Raw genomic sequence first — 17726 nt, forward strand, 5'->3', positions numbered from 1 at the left:
GCTGGACTGGAAGAAACACAAGCTGTAATCAAGATTCAGGCAGAAATATCAATAACCTCAGATAGCAGATGACACCACCTTTATGGCAGAAAGTGAAGAGGAACCAAAAAGCCTCTTGATGAAAGTGCAGGAGAGTGAAAAAGTTGGCTTAAAGCTCAGCATTCAGAAAACTAAGATCATGGCATCTGGTCCCATCACTTCATGGGAAATAGATGGGGAAACAGTGGAAACAATGTCAGACTTTATTTTTGGGGGCTCCAAAATCACTGCAGATGGTGACTGCAGCCATGAAATTAAAAGACACTTACTCTTTGGAAGAAAAGTTATGACCAACCTAGGCAGCATTAAAAAGCAGAGACATTACTTTGCCAACAAAGGTCCGTCTGGTCAAGGCTATGCTTTTTCCAGTGGTCATGTATGGATGTGAGAGTTGGACTGTGAAGAAAGCTGAGCACCAAAAAATTGATGCTTTTGAACTGTGGTGTTGGAGAAGACTCTTGAGAGTCCCTTGAACTGCAAGGAGATCCAATCAGTCCATCCTAAAGGAGATCAGTCCTCGGTGTTCACTGGAAGGACTGATGCTGAAGCTGAAACTCCAATACTTTGGCCACCTCATGAGAAGAGCTGACTCATTGGAAAAGACCCTGATGCTGGGAGGGATTGGGGGCAGGAGGAGAAGGGGACGACAGAAGATGAGATGGCTGGATGGCATCACCGACTCGATGGACATGAGTTTGAGTTAACTCCGGGAGTTGGTGATGGACAGGGAGGCCTGGCATGCTGCAATACATGGGGTCGCAAAGAGTCGCACACGACTGAGCGACTGAACTGAACTGATGACTCTAAACCCCAAGCACAGAGGTCCCTTCGATGAACCATAAATTCTATCTTCTCTGGACTACACTGGAGCCACATTCCATCCTCATTACTAAGAGATATTTCCTGTCCTCCATAAGCTTGCAGAAGCACAAGAATATTAACAGTTATCTACTGACTTTAGGGATGTGCCAAAAGAATAGTTATAACCTTCAGTTTCAAGATTCACGTGGCCCTGTTAGGACTTCTATAAGTTACTTTCCAAAACCCTAAAGTCAAGGGTGTAACATAAAACTGTGTTATTTTAAGCTACAACTAAGAACAGGCTCCTTTTGCTAGTACTTAATTAGAAAGATTACCTTCCAGAGATAATTGATACATTTTAGCTGTCTTTTATCTTTGGTCAACAGCAGAGGCTTTTCAAATTAGCATAATAAATGACAGAAATAAATTTTTATTTCTGAAAGTAATGGCTGACTCCTAAACACAAGTGCTTACTGATCAGCATAAAAGATAGTAGAAATGGATTCTTATTATGGAAATCAGTGACTCTCAAGATGAGTTGATTGGCTGGAACATTTGCTGGAAGAGGGTAAAGAATCTTGCAACACCCTAGCTGAGACTGATATTTCTCAAACTGTAGTGACAGACCAGGATTTTTGTTTCCAACCTCTTGTAAACCAGTATTTTTGTAAAATACAATGAAAAGGAATTATAAGACATCACAGCAACATTAAACCATCTTAAAAGTTTCTAAGGTGCTTGCTCTCAATTTCTACACTTGTCACAGACAAGCCATCCACAGTTGTTAATGAGCTGGCACTAGTCCACAGATCACACTTCAGGCAGCACTATCTTGGACCATTCAGTCCAGTCCAGTCCAGTTCAGTTCACTCACTCACTCACATCCAATTCTTTGCGACCCCTTGGACTGCAGCATGCCAGGCTTTCCTGTCCATCATCAACTCCTGGAGCTTGCTCAAACTCATGTCCATTCAGTCAGTGATGCCATCCAACCATCTCATCCCTGTTGGCCCCTTCTCCTTCTGCCTTCAACCTTTCCCAGCATCAGGGTCTTTTCAAATGAGTCAGTTCTTCGCATCAGATGGCCAAAGTATTGGAGTTTCAGCGTCAGGATCAGTCCTTTCAATGAATATTCAGGACTGATTTCCTTTAGGATGGATTGGTTGGATCTCCTTGCAGTCCAAGGGACTCTCAAGAGTCTTCTCCAACACCACAGTTCAAAAGCATCAATTCTTCGACGCTCAGCTTTCTTTATAGTCCAACCCTCACATCCATAACACGACTACTGGAAAAATCACAGCTTTGATGAGATGGACCTATATTAGCAGAGTAATGTCTCTGTTTTTTAATATGCTGTCTAGTTTGGTCATAGCTTTTCTTCCAGGAGCAAGTGTCTTTTAATTTCATGGCTGCTGTCACCAGCTGCAGGAAGACCTTTTAAAGGAGGTCACCATTATCTTCATCACCTTCACCATAGTTTGGTCTCAGGTCAAACAATGGGGAGAGAACACAGTCCTGCCCATTAACAGAAAATTGGACTAAAGATTTACTGAGAATGGCCCTGCCCATCAGAGCAAGATGCAGTTTCCCCCTCAGTCAGTCTCTCCCATCAGGAAGCTTCCATAAGCCTCTGTCCTTATCCCTCAGAGGGCAGAAAGAATGAAAACCACAAAGAAAACTAATCAAACTGATCACAGGGACCACAGCCTTGTCTAGCTCAATGAAACTATGATTCATGCCGCGTAGGGCCACCCAAGATGGACAGGTCATGGTGGAGAGTTCTGACAAAACATGGTCCACTGGAGAAGGGAATGGCAAACCACTTCAGCATTCTTGCCTTGAGAACCCTATAAACAGTACAAAAAGGCAAAAAGATCTGACACCAAAAGATGAACTCTCCAGGCCAGTAAGGGCCCAATATGCCGCTGGAGAAGAGCACAGAAGTTAACTCCAGAAAGAATGAAGAGACGGAACCAAAGCAAAAACAACGCCAAGTTGTGGATGTCACTGGTGATGGAAGTAAAGTCCGATGCTGTAAAGAACAATACTGCATAGGAACCTAAAATGTTAGGTCCATGAATCAAGGTAAATTGGAAGTGGTTAAAGAGGAGATGGCAAGAGTGAACATCGACATCTTAGGAATCGGTGAACTAAAATGGACTGGAACGGGCGAGTTTAGTTCAGATGACCATTATATCTACTATTGTGGGCAAGAATCCCTTAGAAGAAATGGAGTAGCCCTCATAGTCAACAAGAGTCCGAAATGCAGTACTTGAGTACAATTTCAAAAATGACAGAATGATCTCTGTTTGTTTCCAAGGCAAACCATTCAATATCACATTAATCCAAGTCTATGCCCAAACCAGTAATGCTGAAGAAGCTGAATTTGAATGGTTTTATGAAGACATATAAGACCTTCTAGAACGAATACCCAAAAAAGATGTCCTTTTCATTACAGGGGACTGAAATGCAAAAGTAGGAAGCCAAGCCAATGCAAAAGAGATAGTGGGAATAACATGCAAATTTAGCCTTGGAGTACAGAATGAAACAGGTCAAAGGGTAACAGTTTTGCCAAGAGAACGCACTGATCATAGTAAACACCCTCTTCCAACAACACAAGAGATGACACTACACATGGACATCATCAGATGGTCAATACTGAAATCAGATTGATTATATTCTTTGCAGCCAAAGATGGAGAAGCTCTATAAAGTCAGCAAAAACAACACCAGGAGTTGACTGTGGCTCAGATCATGAACTCCTTATTGGCAAATTCAGACTTAAAGTGAAGAAAGTAGGGAAAACCATTAGACCATTCAGGTATGACTTAAATCAAATCCCTTATGATTATACACTGGAAGTGACAAATAGATTCAAGGGATCAGATCTGATAGACAGAGTACCTGAAGAACAATGGACGGAGGTTTGTGATATTGTGCAAGAGGAGATGATCCCCAAGAAAAAGAAATGCAAAAAGGCAAAATGGTTGTCTGAGGAGGTCTTACAAATAGCTGAGAAAAGAAGAGAAGCTAAAGATAAAGGAGAAAAGGAAAGATATACCCATTTGAATGCAGAGTTCCAAAGAACAGCAAGGAGAGATAAGAAAGCCTTCCTCAGTGATCAATGCAAAGAAATAAAGGAAAACAATAGAATGGGAAAGGCTAGAGATCTCTTCAAGAAAATCAGAGATACGAAAGGAATATTTCATGCAAAGATGGGCACAATAAAGGACAGAAATGGTATGGACCTAACAGAAGCAGAAGATATTGAGAAGAGGTAGGAAGAATACACAGAACAACTATGCAAAAAAGATCTTCAGATCTTCATGACCCAGATAACCACATGGTGTGATCACTCACCTAGAGCCAGACATTCTTGAGTGTGAAGTGAAGTACACCTTAAGAAGCATAACTATGAACAAAGTTAGTGAAGGTGATGGAATTCCAGTTGAGCTTTTTCAAATCCTAAAAGATGATGCTGTGAAAGTGATACACTAATACGCCAGCAAATTTGGAAAATTCAGCAATGGCCACAGGACTGGAAAAGGTCAGTTTTCATTCCAATCCCAAAGAAAGGCAATGTCAAAGTATGTTCAAACTACCACACAACTGCAGTCATCTCACAAGCTAGCAAAGTAATGTTCAAATTCTCCAAGCAAGGCTTCAACAGTACATGAACTGTGAACTTCAGATGTTCAAGCTGTTTTTAGAAAAGGCAGAGGAACCATACATCAAATTGCCAACATCCACCATATCATCAAAAAAGTAAGAAAGTTCCAGAAAAACATCTGCTTCTGTTTTATTGACTACTCCAAAGCCTTTGACTCTGTGGATCACAACAGACTGTGGAAAATTCTTCAAGAGATGGGAATACCAGACCACCAGATCTGCCTCCTAAGAAATCTGTATGCAGGTCAAGAAGCAACAGTTAGAACTGGACATGGAACAACAAACTGGCTCCAAATAGGGAAAGCAGTATGTCAAGGCTGTATATGTCACCCTGCTTATTTAACGTATATGCAGAGTACATAATGTGAAATGCTGGGCTGGATGAAGCACAAGCTGGAATCAAGACTGCGAGGAGAAATATCAATAACCTCAGATACACAGATAACACCATCCTTATGGCAGAAAGCAAAAAACTAACGAACCTATTGATGAAAGTGAAAGAGGAGAGTGAAAAAGTTGGCTTAAAGCTCAACATTCAGAAAACAAAGATCATGGTATCCAGTCCCATCACTTCATGGCAAAGAGATGGGGAAACAATGGAAACAGTTCGACCCTTAAGGACACTATTCTGTCTTGGTCCCTCCTTTACCCTCACTCTTGACACTGGGTAGAGGATTCTGGCTGCCTGAGGCTAATCATACTGTCATCTGACTCAAGTGACCCTTTCCTGCAAGGTCTGATTTAATCACCCAGAACAGGTAGAAGGTGGCAGTTTACTTAAACTCACAATGCAGATTTTGTGCTGGGACTTGCTTTCATTATAATCTGACAGCTGGGTTGTAGAAAGCAAACTAATCCTCATTGGTAGCTACTACTGTCCATCAAAAAACCTCTAGAGTTATACATGACAAAATTGACTTACATTAATTTATAGTCAATCAGTGGTCTATATGTAAAAAAAATGATACTGACCATAAATTTTAAGTAAATGAGTGACTATTTAGTCTGCTGAATTCTTTTTGGAACATGTTTTATCTTGAGATACTGTCTCCTAGAGAAAGGTGTCAGGACCTGGATGTCTCTGAGGATGGCACCAGGCTTAGGGAACTTTTCTCAGGAGAGCAGATTCAGAATAGGAACATGGTTAATACAATCAAGACACGTGAACAGAACAGTACAGTATAACTGAGCAGAAAAGAACATCTTATTTATCGACACCATGCTAAGATATAACAACTTACAAAATATTAGAAAGATTCAGTGTGAATCTGCATATATTCAGCCCTCTACGGATCTCTTTGGAACCTTAATTCAAGCTTTATAAGAACACTTACAATTAAATACCTCCGAAAATTTCTTTTAACAGAACATTATTTTCTGAAAACATTATTTTCTGAAAGCTATAATTTAAAAGTAACATTAAAAAATAGCATTTGAGGTTTATATTTTCCACATATGTACTTATAAGGGCAGTAGTCTTGTTTGATGACAAAGGTCAAGGAAAAGACGACCATTTTTCTGTGTGGCTGTCCATCTCATAGAAGGGCAATAAGAGGATAACTGAGTGTCTCACATCTCTTACCTTCAGAGGTCTCAGGAGTCACCACTGTGTATCCTCACCTCTAGACGAGGGTCATGCTAGAACCTATGAGCATTCATTCCCCAGAATACGGAACAGAATAAGCTCCCCACACAGGAGCTGCTATTTACTCTGCATTTAGAGCCGCATGTTTTAATTAGATTATTTCAGTCAGTGGTGGCCACCTGTTGACTCCGGAAATGTTTATCTTTGTATATGTCATAATATCTAACACAATACCTGGTAATGTGGAAAGCAATAATAATTGTATTTTCAAATGCATTGTGATTATATCAAGTTAATAGCTACTTCATGTTTTACCATTAGAACCAGAAAGATAACCAAATGTTATTAGTAATTCTGTTTCTCTAAAAATAACATCACTTATATGTGAGAAATTTGCATTTTTGCTCTCTCATTCCTTCAGTCACCTACCTATCTAGCTCTGGAATAGGGACTTATAAATTCTGGACATTACAGAAAAAAAGTTAAAACATCCGAATTAGTTTATTTTCCCAAAGCTAAAATGTCATGGGGTGGGGAGGAGAAGTAACAGATAACTTTAAAAATGATAATAAATTCAAGTATGTAATCTCAAAAAAATTATATTCCCCTTAAAAAGTTCCCATATACCATCATTTTATGTCTGGCAGATGGCAAATAACAAGAAAGACAAGATAAATTTTAAAAGAGAAAGTATCAGTAAAGTATTACAGGGTCAGAGGGTATTTTCTAAGATGTGTTTAGCCCTGGGGAGGATTATCCCTTCAAATTGGGGATAATCTGATAGTAGTGTCTAAAAAATGACATACCTCATATCAGAACCGCTGAGCAGCATCCAACTCCTGGCTTCGGAAGAATGAAAATTGCCAAGGGATTGTCAAAAATGATGACTTTAATAATGACAGAGAAGGAAAAATGAACCAGAGATTTTCTTTATGGCCCAACTTCTGATTTTTAACTTTTGTCCCCAGCACTACCTTCTATTTCCACACTCCATTCTCACTACTGAAAAAAAAAATAAACAAAGCAATCACACAAAGGGGTCCCTGGACAAAACACTGAGCTTTTCAACCTCAGCATACTTCCTTTTCTGCACATGTTGACTCCCCATTATATTGACCAGAACACTTGGTTGATACGCTTTACATAAATACCCACAGATTTCCCACTCTCTTGTGTGTCAGAACCATGACCTCACTCCATGAATTTAATGAAGGAAAAAAAAAAAATCAGAAACAAAAATACACTCTGGATGAATCCTCAAACTTCATTAACTATATCCTCAGAAACAAGATTATTTCTGGCCAAATATTTAATTAGAATCTCAGATTGCATATGGCTTCCGGTTTATAGAAAATGCCAAGGGTAGAATATCAGCTGAACACTACCATCAAAGGCAGAAAAGGGGGAGAGAAGAAAAGTGATAAATCCTAGAAGGTGAGGGTTATTCTGATCAAGCACTGGCTGTATCTGAAGTCAGTGGCATCAAAGAGAGACCACGGCATTAATATATCAACCAAAGCATAAAGGGAGGTGACACATAACCTCCACCTTCCATCTTGCCTGACAGCATGGAGGGACTGAACATCTTTCTCTAAATCAGTGAAAATCTTTAAGAAAAATGAAGTGATAAGTTCTGCAATTAAACTTACGTCCTTAAATCCTAGCTCTAAGGAATTATGAAAGCATCTTTCTCCCCAGCACTTACCTGTCTACCTATGTTCACAACTGTTCCTGTTCAGTTTCTCCTGTCAATATATTTCTAATCCTTACCTCTCTGCCTCTATAAACAAGCTCAGAAAAATCTTTCTAAAGACCACCTCTCTCATTTTACAGCTGAACTCCTCCAAAGAGGAGTTTAGCAAAGTCTACTAATTTCTAACAAGATTTCTAATTTTCCCACTCTTTCAAAGTGGTTCACCTATGAAATTAAGACACTTTGCCCCTTGGAAGGAAAGCTATGAAAAACCTAGACAGCATGTTAAAAAGCAAAGACCTTACTCTGCTGACAAAGGTCTGTTTAGTCAAAGTTATGGTTTTTCCAGTAGTCATGTACAGATGTGAGAACTGGACCATAAAGAAGGCTGGGCATTGAAGAACTGATGTCTTTGAACTGTGGTGATGGAGAAGACTCTTAAGAGTTGCTTGGGCAGCAAAGAGATCAAACCAGTCAATCCTAAAGGAAATCCACCCTAAATATTCATTGAAAGGACTGATGCTGAAGCTCCAATACTTTATTCACCTGATGTGAAGAGCTAATTCATTGGAAAATACCCTGATGCTGGGAAAGATTGAGGGCAGGAAGAGAAGGGGGCGACAGAGGATGAGATGGTTGGATTGCATCACCGACTCAGTGAACATGAGTTTGAGCAGTCCAGGAGATAGTGAAGGGCAGGGGAGCCTGGTGTGCTGCAGTTCATAGGTTTGCAAAGAGTTGGACAGGACTTAGCAATTGAAGAGCAACAACAATCCCAGTATTGCTTCTCCTTAAGGAATCAGAAGTAATAGATATTTAGACATTACACATTCATAAAACTTTCACCTCTGACTAGTTCTACCTCATAAATAACTCCTCTCTCTTCTTTTATTTTCTGTACACAGGCACTGACGATTCACCTTCAATGACCTCAACTCTCACCCCTCCAACTAAGGCTTCTTTTCAGCCTTGTACTTCTATCTCCAACCACTCTAGAACTTCCGACTCCATGGTAACAAACAAATCCGCTGAAGAATGCTAAAGCCCATCTTCTTCACCATTTCACAGTTCTGCCACCCCAGCCTCTCATTCCCGACACTACCGCCCAAGCACTTGTTCCTTGCTGGCTGGCTTGCTATCAGAACCACGGGCAAGAAACATGGGTGGCCTACAGACACTGATGTGTAGCATATATATATATGTGTATATATAGCATTTCAAATGTTATTATAATGCAAAGAGTATCCTGTCCCCTCACTTGATATGACCCCTGGTTCCTATGAACCCACAAAAATATCTGACGGGAACAGTAGATAAGTCACAGTCTTGGCCACCTACTAAGCTGCAGGACAAAGTGAAGTCATCAAACTTCTCTGTAACCTAGTTTTCTCATCTACTAAAAAAATAGTAGATGGGCTGTTGTGAGGATTAAATACAGGAGAAAACATGCGTTTCACAGAATTGTGTCTGGCACATATTAAGCACTTAACATACATTGTTGTTGTTATTGTTCAGTCATACTCCTTTCCCAATTTGGAACCAGTCTGCTGTTCCATGTCTGGTTCTAACTATTACTTCTTGACCCGCATACAGATTTCTCAGGAGACAGGTAAGTTGGTCTGGTATTCCCATCTCTTTAAGAATTTTCCACAGTTTGTTGTGACCCACAGAGTCAAAGGCTTTAGTGTAGTCAATGAAGCAGATGTTTTTCTGGAAATCCCTTGTTTTCTCTATGATCCAATGAATGTTGGCAATTTGATCTCTGGTTCCTCTGTCTTTTCTAAAGCCAGCTTGTACATCTGGAAGTTCTCAGTTCATGTACTGCTAAAGCTTATTAGTTTGAAGGATTTTTGAGCATTACCTTGCTAGCATGTGAAATGAGCATAGTTGTATGGTAGTTTGAATATTCTTTGGCATTGATATATACATTAGCAATGATTAATTTTACTTTCATTTATATTGAGTCATATCCAAATAGCTTTATCATCCTATTAGAAAATATGTGCCTATTTATGTCTACAAGGAGTCTAGAAGTAAGAGTGACATTGGACAGGGGCAGCTAACCTCAAAAGGTTCATCTCAAAAACAAAAAAGAACATTGTAAATTGGGACAAGGAACAGAGTGGACCAAATTTATACAGGCAATATAGCAAACATGAGCAGGATGAATACTTGAACATGAAATTGGGAGAGTACAGAAGGAAAAGATAAGTGTTATTTAAGAAATAAAGGTACTCATACACAATATGATCAAATAAATAGTCGTCTCAACTCATCCACAATCTAGCATGATCTTAGAGTTTCAATTTGTTTCTTGGCTAAAGCAACTAATATACTCCTTTTACATTTTAAGTTAGAACTGTAAAACTGTACAGTTTAACAGTCACTTTGATAATTTACCAACACATGGAATGAAATTTGTTATGAATGGAATCCTTTCCCTAACTGATAAATACATTTAAATGGAACTTGTATATCCATATTTAATTCGAAAGCCATAAAACTTTGAAAAGTTTAAGATTTTGATGGAGATGATCATTTTCACTTGAAAGAAATAACTACCCACAGAACTCTTAAAATATTTAAATGTAAATGAAAAAAAAAGTTATGAGTTCTATCAGATGTTTAAAAAGAAAAAAAATCAAGGTAAAGATGTTAAGAGTGATATCGTTGACAAACACTCACAGAGATACTTTCATCTGGGAACAAGTGATAGGGCTCCAATTCACTCTGAAGAATGATTAGCAGTCGGAGAAGTTTAGAAACTCTTACCTCAATGAATGACAATATGAACTGAATCTTCTTAATAGCAGAAGAATGTTTGCTAATTTACTAAGGGGCAATCCTATACAGTAATAAGAGAGATGTAAGAGGATGAGAGAGTGAAAGGAAATATCCAGCAAGCTTTAAAAAGTCCACAGCCTCATTTTAGGAAACACTAAGTCCAAGAAAAGAAAACGTTGAATTATAATATAGGGAAGAAATTTAACTTAATGCATTTACAATGGCTACCTAGGGGAAATTTTGAAAAATGTATGGCCAAATAAATTAGAAATAATTTAAAAATACAACATTAATTCAACATTAATTGAGTACTCACTTTGTACTAGACACTGAAGTCAGAGGTAGTAACAGGGATAACTGAAATACTTCCTAAACTGACGATGCTCATGATATAGTAGAAAATATAGATTATACATTCTGAGAAGTGCCACAATCAAGGCAAACAGGGAATGCTGTAGGTGTAGAGGAAGGTATTCAGCCTGGTGGTGAGGGAGGAACCAGCAGCCACCCTCAGAAAGGGGCACCAACTGTCAGCAGGACGGCCCACGAGTGAGTGGGGGAGGAGTAAGACTTGCTTGGGGCGGGGGCGGGGTGGGGGGCTCTGAATCTTCCACACTGAGAGCCGGAGTTAGTCCTGGACAAGTTCACAAAGTCAGCTAAAAGTCCCCCAGGGCTTTTAGGGAAAAATCAACCGTCTTCAACGTTCCCTGTTCTTTGGCCGCAGCAGCGGGATGAACCAGAAGGTGATGAGACAAGAGCAAAGATGACCAGTGACAAGACAGTTGCCATAGTGTAGGGGGAAAGGATGGCACGGGCTGGGAGAGAGGCAGGAAGATGCTGAAGCAGGAGAGATAAGTTCACCTGTTCTCAATGGGAAAGAGCATGAAGAAAGCAAAGGGCAGGTAAAGAACAATTTTTTAAAAGAGGGAAGGAAGACAAAATTTTAAAGGAGCAGGATGGCTTAAATCTGTGGGAAATGTGAGGCAGCTGCATAAATGGAGGGACCCCTTGAGGTTTTTTATTATCAGCCTGTGATAATGTAGATCAAAGTGGGAAATAAGTAACTTTATCAGAGGCAGTCATAATTTAAACAAAAGGAAATAAAACCAAGCATGACTGGTTATCCCAGGAGTTAGAGTCAGGCAGAACTTCAGATCAACATGGAACTCAGAGTACTTGATATCCAGTCACAACGTGTATTTATTTGCAGTTTAAGGCTCATCAAAGTAACACTGAAAAACCTTCATTTCAGATAGTTAAGAATCAGAATATGGTTAGGATCTTGGACAATATTTACTATAAAATCCACTGAAAGTAGTCAAAGGTGATGGGTATAGTAACCATTTTACAGAATGAAATACTCTTCTTAAAAAGATTTTATCCAAGGGCAGAGCTGAAAAATAAAATCCATGTTTATAACCAAAAAAGAGAAGTTAGAATAATGTTAATTTTTTTTATTTTTTATCTTTATAAAGACAAAAACCCTTGCTGCAAATATAAGCGTAACTGTGTACAGGAAACATCTTAGAGGAAATGATATACAGGTATGATTCTTTAAAAAATTCATTTTTTATTTTTCTTTCCCATGGAAATGTTCCATTACTTTCCTATATCATATAGCCAGGAAAACAAACAAACAAAAAAAAAACTAGAGTTACTGAATATTTAATGAGTAAGTGCAAGAGAAGCTTACCCAGTATTGATGGAAATGATTTCTATGAGTGGATTCTTCCTAATCTTCGGCAAATCCAATCGTGCTCCCCCCAAACGTTTTCCATTATCCTTTTTCTGACCCAACAGTCTCACAGAGTGACCTTCAAATAAAGCACGTAAATATATGTAAGCATGAGTCAAACAACATCACTTTAATTTACTGCTTTCAACAAATGTGTTGATATTCACATTTAACTTTTTCTTTTATGAAAACAAACAAAAATGACCCAGAGAAGAGTGTAGATATGATCATTGACCCTAGGTAATACTACCAAAGGGAAAGGCAGCTGTGGCCAAGTCCTCCAATCATAAGCGCCTTGCTTAGAATATTTGCACATTTATACTGCACAGATGAGAGAAATAGGAAAATCTTCAGAGTGTCATTCCACAGGTCTGAGTGGTCTCTAACACACACCAGATATGTACAGGAAGTAGGAAGGGTTCACTTGGGCACTGGTCCTGAAGGCCAAGTGCAAAAGCAGATCATCTGCCCCAGGCAAACTGTCAATCAAAGAAGTAAAAAATAAAAAGCTGAGATAAAATGACATGTGAAGTTTGGATTTTTAAGAAAAAAAACTTTTAAAACAATTTTTCAAAAATATTACAAAAGAATCAGAACACTAAGACCTGTTAAAATTCTGAATTAACTGTAGACTTATAGACAAGTTGGAAGAACTGAACAAAGAATTTCCATCTGCTTGATATATCCTGATTATTATTTTCTGTATTTACTTTGCCATTTTATTTATATACATACATATGATTTTTTAATAATATCACTGAGGTACATCCTATATAACTCACCCATTGTACATACACAATTCAACAATTTTAAATAAACTTACACAGCTGTATAGTCATCATAACTGTACATGACCCATTTTTAGAACATCACCTCCAAAATTCCCTCAAGCTTATTTTAGTCTATCCCTGCTCCCATACCAAAGATACTACATTTTGTTAATCTATCAACCAGCTGATGAACATTTGGACTGTTTCCAATTAACACCTTTTACAATAATGCTTCTATGAATATCTGAATGCAGATCTTCATGCAGATATATGTGTTCATTTCTCTTGGATAGATATCCAGGAAAATTGTGGGCTATGCTGTAAATTTAAATTTTATAAGAAAAAACTGTTTTTGAAAGAAGTGCTACCATTTTATACCCCACCAGCAATGTATGAGGGTTTGAGTTTCCCCACATCACCAAGACCTCATACCGTAACTTCTGAGAACAGCTATTCAAGTGGGCATGTAGTGGTATATTGTTGTGCTTTGAGTGACTCTGCATTCCATGATGATAATGATACTGAGCACCTTTTCATGTGATTAGCCAACTGCGTTCCCAATTGGAAACATGTTGTGATGGTTAATTTTATACGTCAAGTTGACTGGGCCACAGGGTGCCCGGACATGTAGCCAAACACTATTTGGGGGGTGTTTGTGTCTTTGGGGGTGTTTCTGCATGAGACTGATATTTGAATTAGTAGACTTGAGTAAAGCAGATTGCTCAGCCTAACACTGGTAGGCATAATGCAATTAATCAAAGATTTGAATAGAACAAAAAAGGCTGAGTAAGAGGGAACTCCTCCCACCTGACTACTGAGCTGAGTAATCGGTCTTTGCCAGCCTTCAGACTCAGACTAAAATAGACCTTTTGGGATCTCATGCCTTCCCAGTTTCCTACCAGAACTTACACCATCAACTCTCCTGATTCTCTGGCCTTTGGGCTTGGACCAGAACTTGGATCAGGTCTCTGGAGTCTTCACCTTGTTGAGGATCAGGTCTCTGGAGTCTTCACCTTGTTGACTATAGACACTGGGTATGCTCAGCTTCCTTGATGGTGGGAGCAAGTAACATAATACATGCATTTTTACACACACACACACACACACCCACACACACACCCTACTGGCTCTCTTTCTCTGGGGAACCCTCACCAGTACACACACACACACACACACCCACCCACCCACCCTACTAGGCTCTCTTTCTCTGGGGAACCCTCACCAGTACACACACACACACACACACACACACACCCCCTATTGGGCTCTCTTTCTCTGGTGAACCCTCACCAGTACACACACACACACACACCCTACTAGGCTCTCTTTCTCTGGGGAACCCTCACCAGTACACACACACACACACACACACACACACACACACACACACACACACACCCCCTACTGGGCTCTCTTTCTCTGGGGAACCCTCACCAGTACACACACACACACACACACACACCCTATTGGGCTCTCTTTCTCTGGGGAACCCTCACCAGTACACACACACACACACACCCTACTGGGCTCTCTTTCTCTGGGGAACCCTCACCAGTACACACACACACACACACACACACACACACACCCTACTGGGCTCTCTTTCTCTGGGGAACCCTCACCAGTACACACACACACACACACACACACACACCCCCTACTGGGCTCTCTTTCTCTGGGGAACCCTCACCAGTATACACACACACACACACACACACACACACACACACACACACACCCTACTAGGCTCTCTTTCTCTGGGGAACCCTCACCAGTACACACACACACACACACACACACCCCCTATTGGGCTCTCTTTCTCTGGGGAACCCTCACCAGTACACACACACACACACACACCCTACTAGGCTCTCTTTCTCTGGGGAACCCTCACCAGTACACACACACACACACACACACACACACACACACCCACCCCCTACTGGGCTCTCTTTCTCTGGGGAACCCTCACCAGTACACACACACACACACACACACACACACACACACACACACACCCTACTGGGCTCTCTTTCTCTGGGGAACCCTCACCAGTATACACACACACACACACCCCTACTGGGCTCTCTTTCTCTGGGGAACCCTCACCAGTACACACACACACACACACACACACACACACACCCCCTACTGGGCTCTCTTTCTCTGGGGAACCCTCACCAGTACACACACACACACACACACACACACACACACACACACACACACACACACACACACACACCCTACTGGGCTCTCTTTCTCTGGGGAGCCCTCACCAGTATACACACACACACACACACCCCTACTGGGCTCTCTTTCTCTGGGGAACCCTCACCAGCGCAGGTATCTACTCTAGTATTTTGGCAATGTTTTAGTTGTAGTGTTTGTATTATTACTGAATTATAAGAATTCTTTACATATTCTGGTTATATGACCTTTATGACATATATGATTTATAAATATTTTCTCAGTCTGTGGCTTACAGTTTCACTTTCATGATAGCATATTTTGAAAACTGAAGCTTTTTTAAATTTAATGAAGTTCAACTCACCTATATTTTATTTTATAGCTCATGCTTTGGGTGTCAATATCTAAGAACTCTTTGACTAGCCCAAGAGCCCAAAGATTTCTCCTACATTTTCTTCTATAAGTTTTATCATTTTCACTCTAATAATTAGGTCTAGGGTCCACTGTGTTACTTTGTTTTAATAAAGGTCTACCTTTATTTTTGCACACAGATATTCAACTGTCCCAGCTTCATTTCTTTTCCTTCTTCTCCTTTGTGCTATTGTCATCACATATATTAATATACACTGCTGTCAAAGTGTTAGTTGCTCAGTCGTGTCCGACTCTTTGCGACCCCATGGGCTGTAGCCCACCAAGTTCCTCTGTCCATGGAATTCTCCAAGCAAGAACACTGGAGACAGTAGCCAGTCATCCCCTTCTCTAAGGGATCTTCCCAACCCAGGGATCGAAGCTGAGTCCCCTGCATTGCAGGCAGATTCTTTACCATCTGAGGCACCAGGGAAGCCCTCAAATAGTTGTATAAACCCAAAAATACAATGCTATAACATACAATTGCATGTTTTTTAGACAAGATTGGACGTGTTCAGGGTGGTATGGCCGTAGACTCAATTGCATGTTTTTTAAAATGTTAAAAATATCTATGTACAGAGTATAATATATTTACCCACATAATCACCATTTCTAGCACTCTTCATTTCCTCCTGGGAATTTCCATTTGGCACTATTTTCTGCCTGAAAAATCATCTTTAATATTTCTTGTAAACCAAGAAAAATTGTTATTTGGAAATGTCTTTAGTTTGCTGTTATTTGTGCAAGATACTTTTGCTAGATATAGAAATCTTAGTTGACAGTTTTGTTCTCTGAGCACCAAATGCATCACTCCACTGTCTTTGACCTCTGTTGCTTCTGATGAGAAGTCAACCATTAATCTTGTTGTTCTCCCACACATGGTATTAATATGTCATTTGTCTTATGCAATAAAGATTTTCCCTCTCTTTCAACAATGACTATGATATGCATAGGTGCAGATCTCTGGGATTTTTCCACATGGAACTCACTTAGCTTTTTGGATCCAAAAGTAACAGTTTTCATCAACTTTGGGAAGTTTTCACCCAGTACTGTTAAAAAATGTTGTTGTTGTTGTTATTGCTTTTTTACTGGATTCTTTTGTGACTCCCATGATGATACATGTGTTGGTATGCCAGATGTCCCACTGAGGCCTTTTTCATTTTTCATCTGCTCTCCTACCCAAGTCAGGTCTTTCTCTTAGTCTATCCACAAATGTTCTTCTTCTGCCATCTCAAATCTGCAGTTGAGTCTCTCTAATACATGTTCCACTTCAGGTACTGTACTCTTAAACTCCAAATTTCCTACTGGTTCTCATATAATTTCCATTATTTTCTGATTCTTTATTCAAGTCACTGTCATCATTCTTTTCTTAAGACTTTTAACATCACGTCACTTAGTTCTATCAAGTCTCTGTCTTCTAAATCCAACATTTCTGGCCAAAGACAACTGATACTTACTGCTTGTCCCACCTTGATTATGGTTATACTTGGTTTTGTTTTCATTTCACTGAAGCATAGTTGATTTACAAAGTTGTGTTTAATGTCTGCTACATAGCAAAGTGGCTCAGTTACATGTATATTTGGTTTCTTTGTATCTATTATAATATTTTATTAAATATTAGAAATTTTAGGTAATATATTGCAGCAATTCTCAATTCAGATTTATCCCCTAAAGGTTGCTGCTATCTTTGTTTAGTAATTCACCTGGACCAAATCTATGAATTCTATGTCTCCACAATGAATGGCCATTGATCTCCCTTCTGGGTTTTTTTGTTTTTGGTTTTTTTTTTTTGGCTTTTATGCCCCCAAACATAACTTTCTAGCAATCAATCCTGTATCTGCATAGCAAAGCTAAGGGAAGGACTAGTCAACATATGCTCAAACACCTTAAGCCAGTAAAATTCCTAACTATGTGTTGTTGACTAGTCTGTGTGTGAGTTGAAAGCATTCAATGTTAGGGCCATTTTCAAGTCTGCCCCACCTTTTACCTTCTCCTGGACTTTTTTGGATCCTCTCCCATCTTCTCAGGGTGTGCATGCAAGCTCCAGCAGACA

General features: G+C 39.7%; 1 protein-coding gene across 5 annotated transcripts in view; it reads right to left on the bottom strand.

Moving 5' to 3' along the window:
* The window catches only part of CDKAL1 (CDK5 regulatory subunit associated protein 1 like 1), a 579065-nt gene that overhangs the window by 363987 nt on the left and 197352 nt on the right, over nucleotides 1–17726 (bottom strand). For all 5 annotated transcript variants that reach the window (XM_061147519.1, XM_061147518.1, XM_061147516.1 and 2 more), the window contains one exon: nucleotides 12264–12384. In XM_061147519.1, coding sequence (XP_061003502.1) covers nucleotides 12264–12384 — 121 coding nt within the window. The remainder of the gene's footprint in view (nucleotides 1–12263; nucleotides 12385–17726) is intronic.

This window comes from Dama dama, chromosome 7 (genome assembly GCF_033118175.1).
Source record: "Dama dama isolate Ldn47 chromosome 7, ASM3311817v1, whole genome shotgun sequence".
Classification (NCBI taxonomy): Eukaryota; Metazoa; Chordata; class Mammalia; order Artiodactyla; family Cervidae; genus Dama; species Dama dama.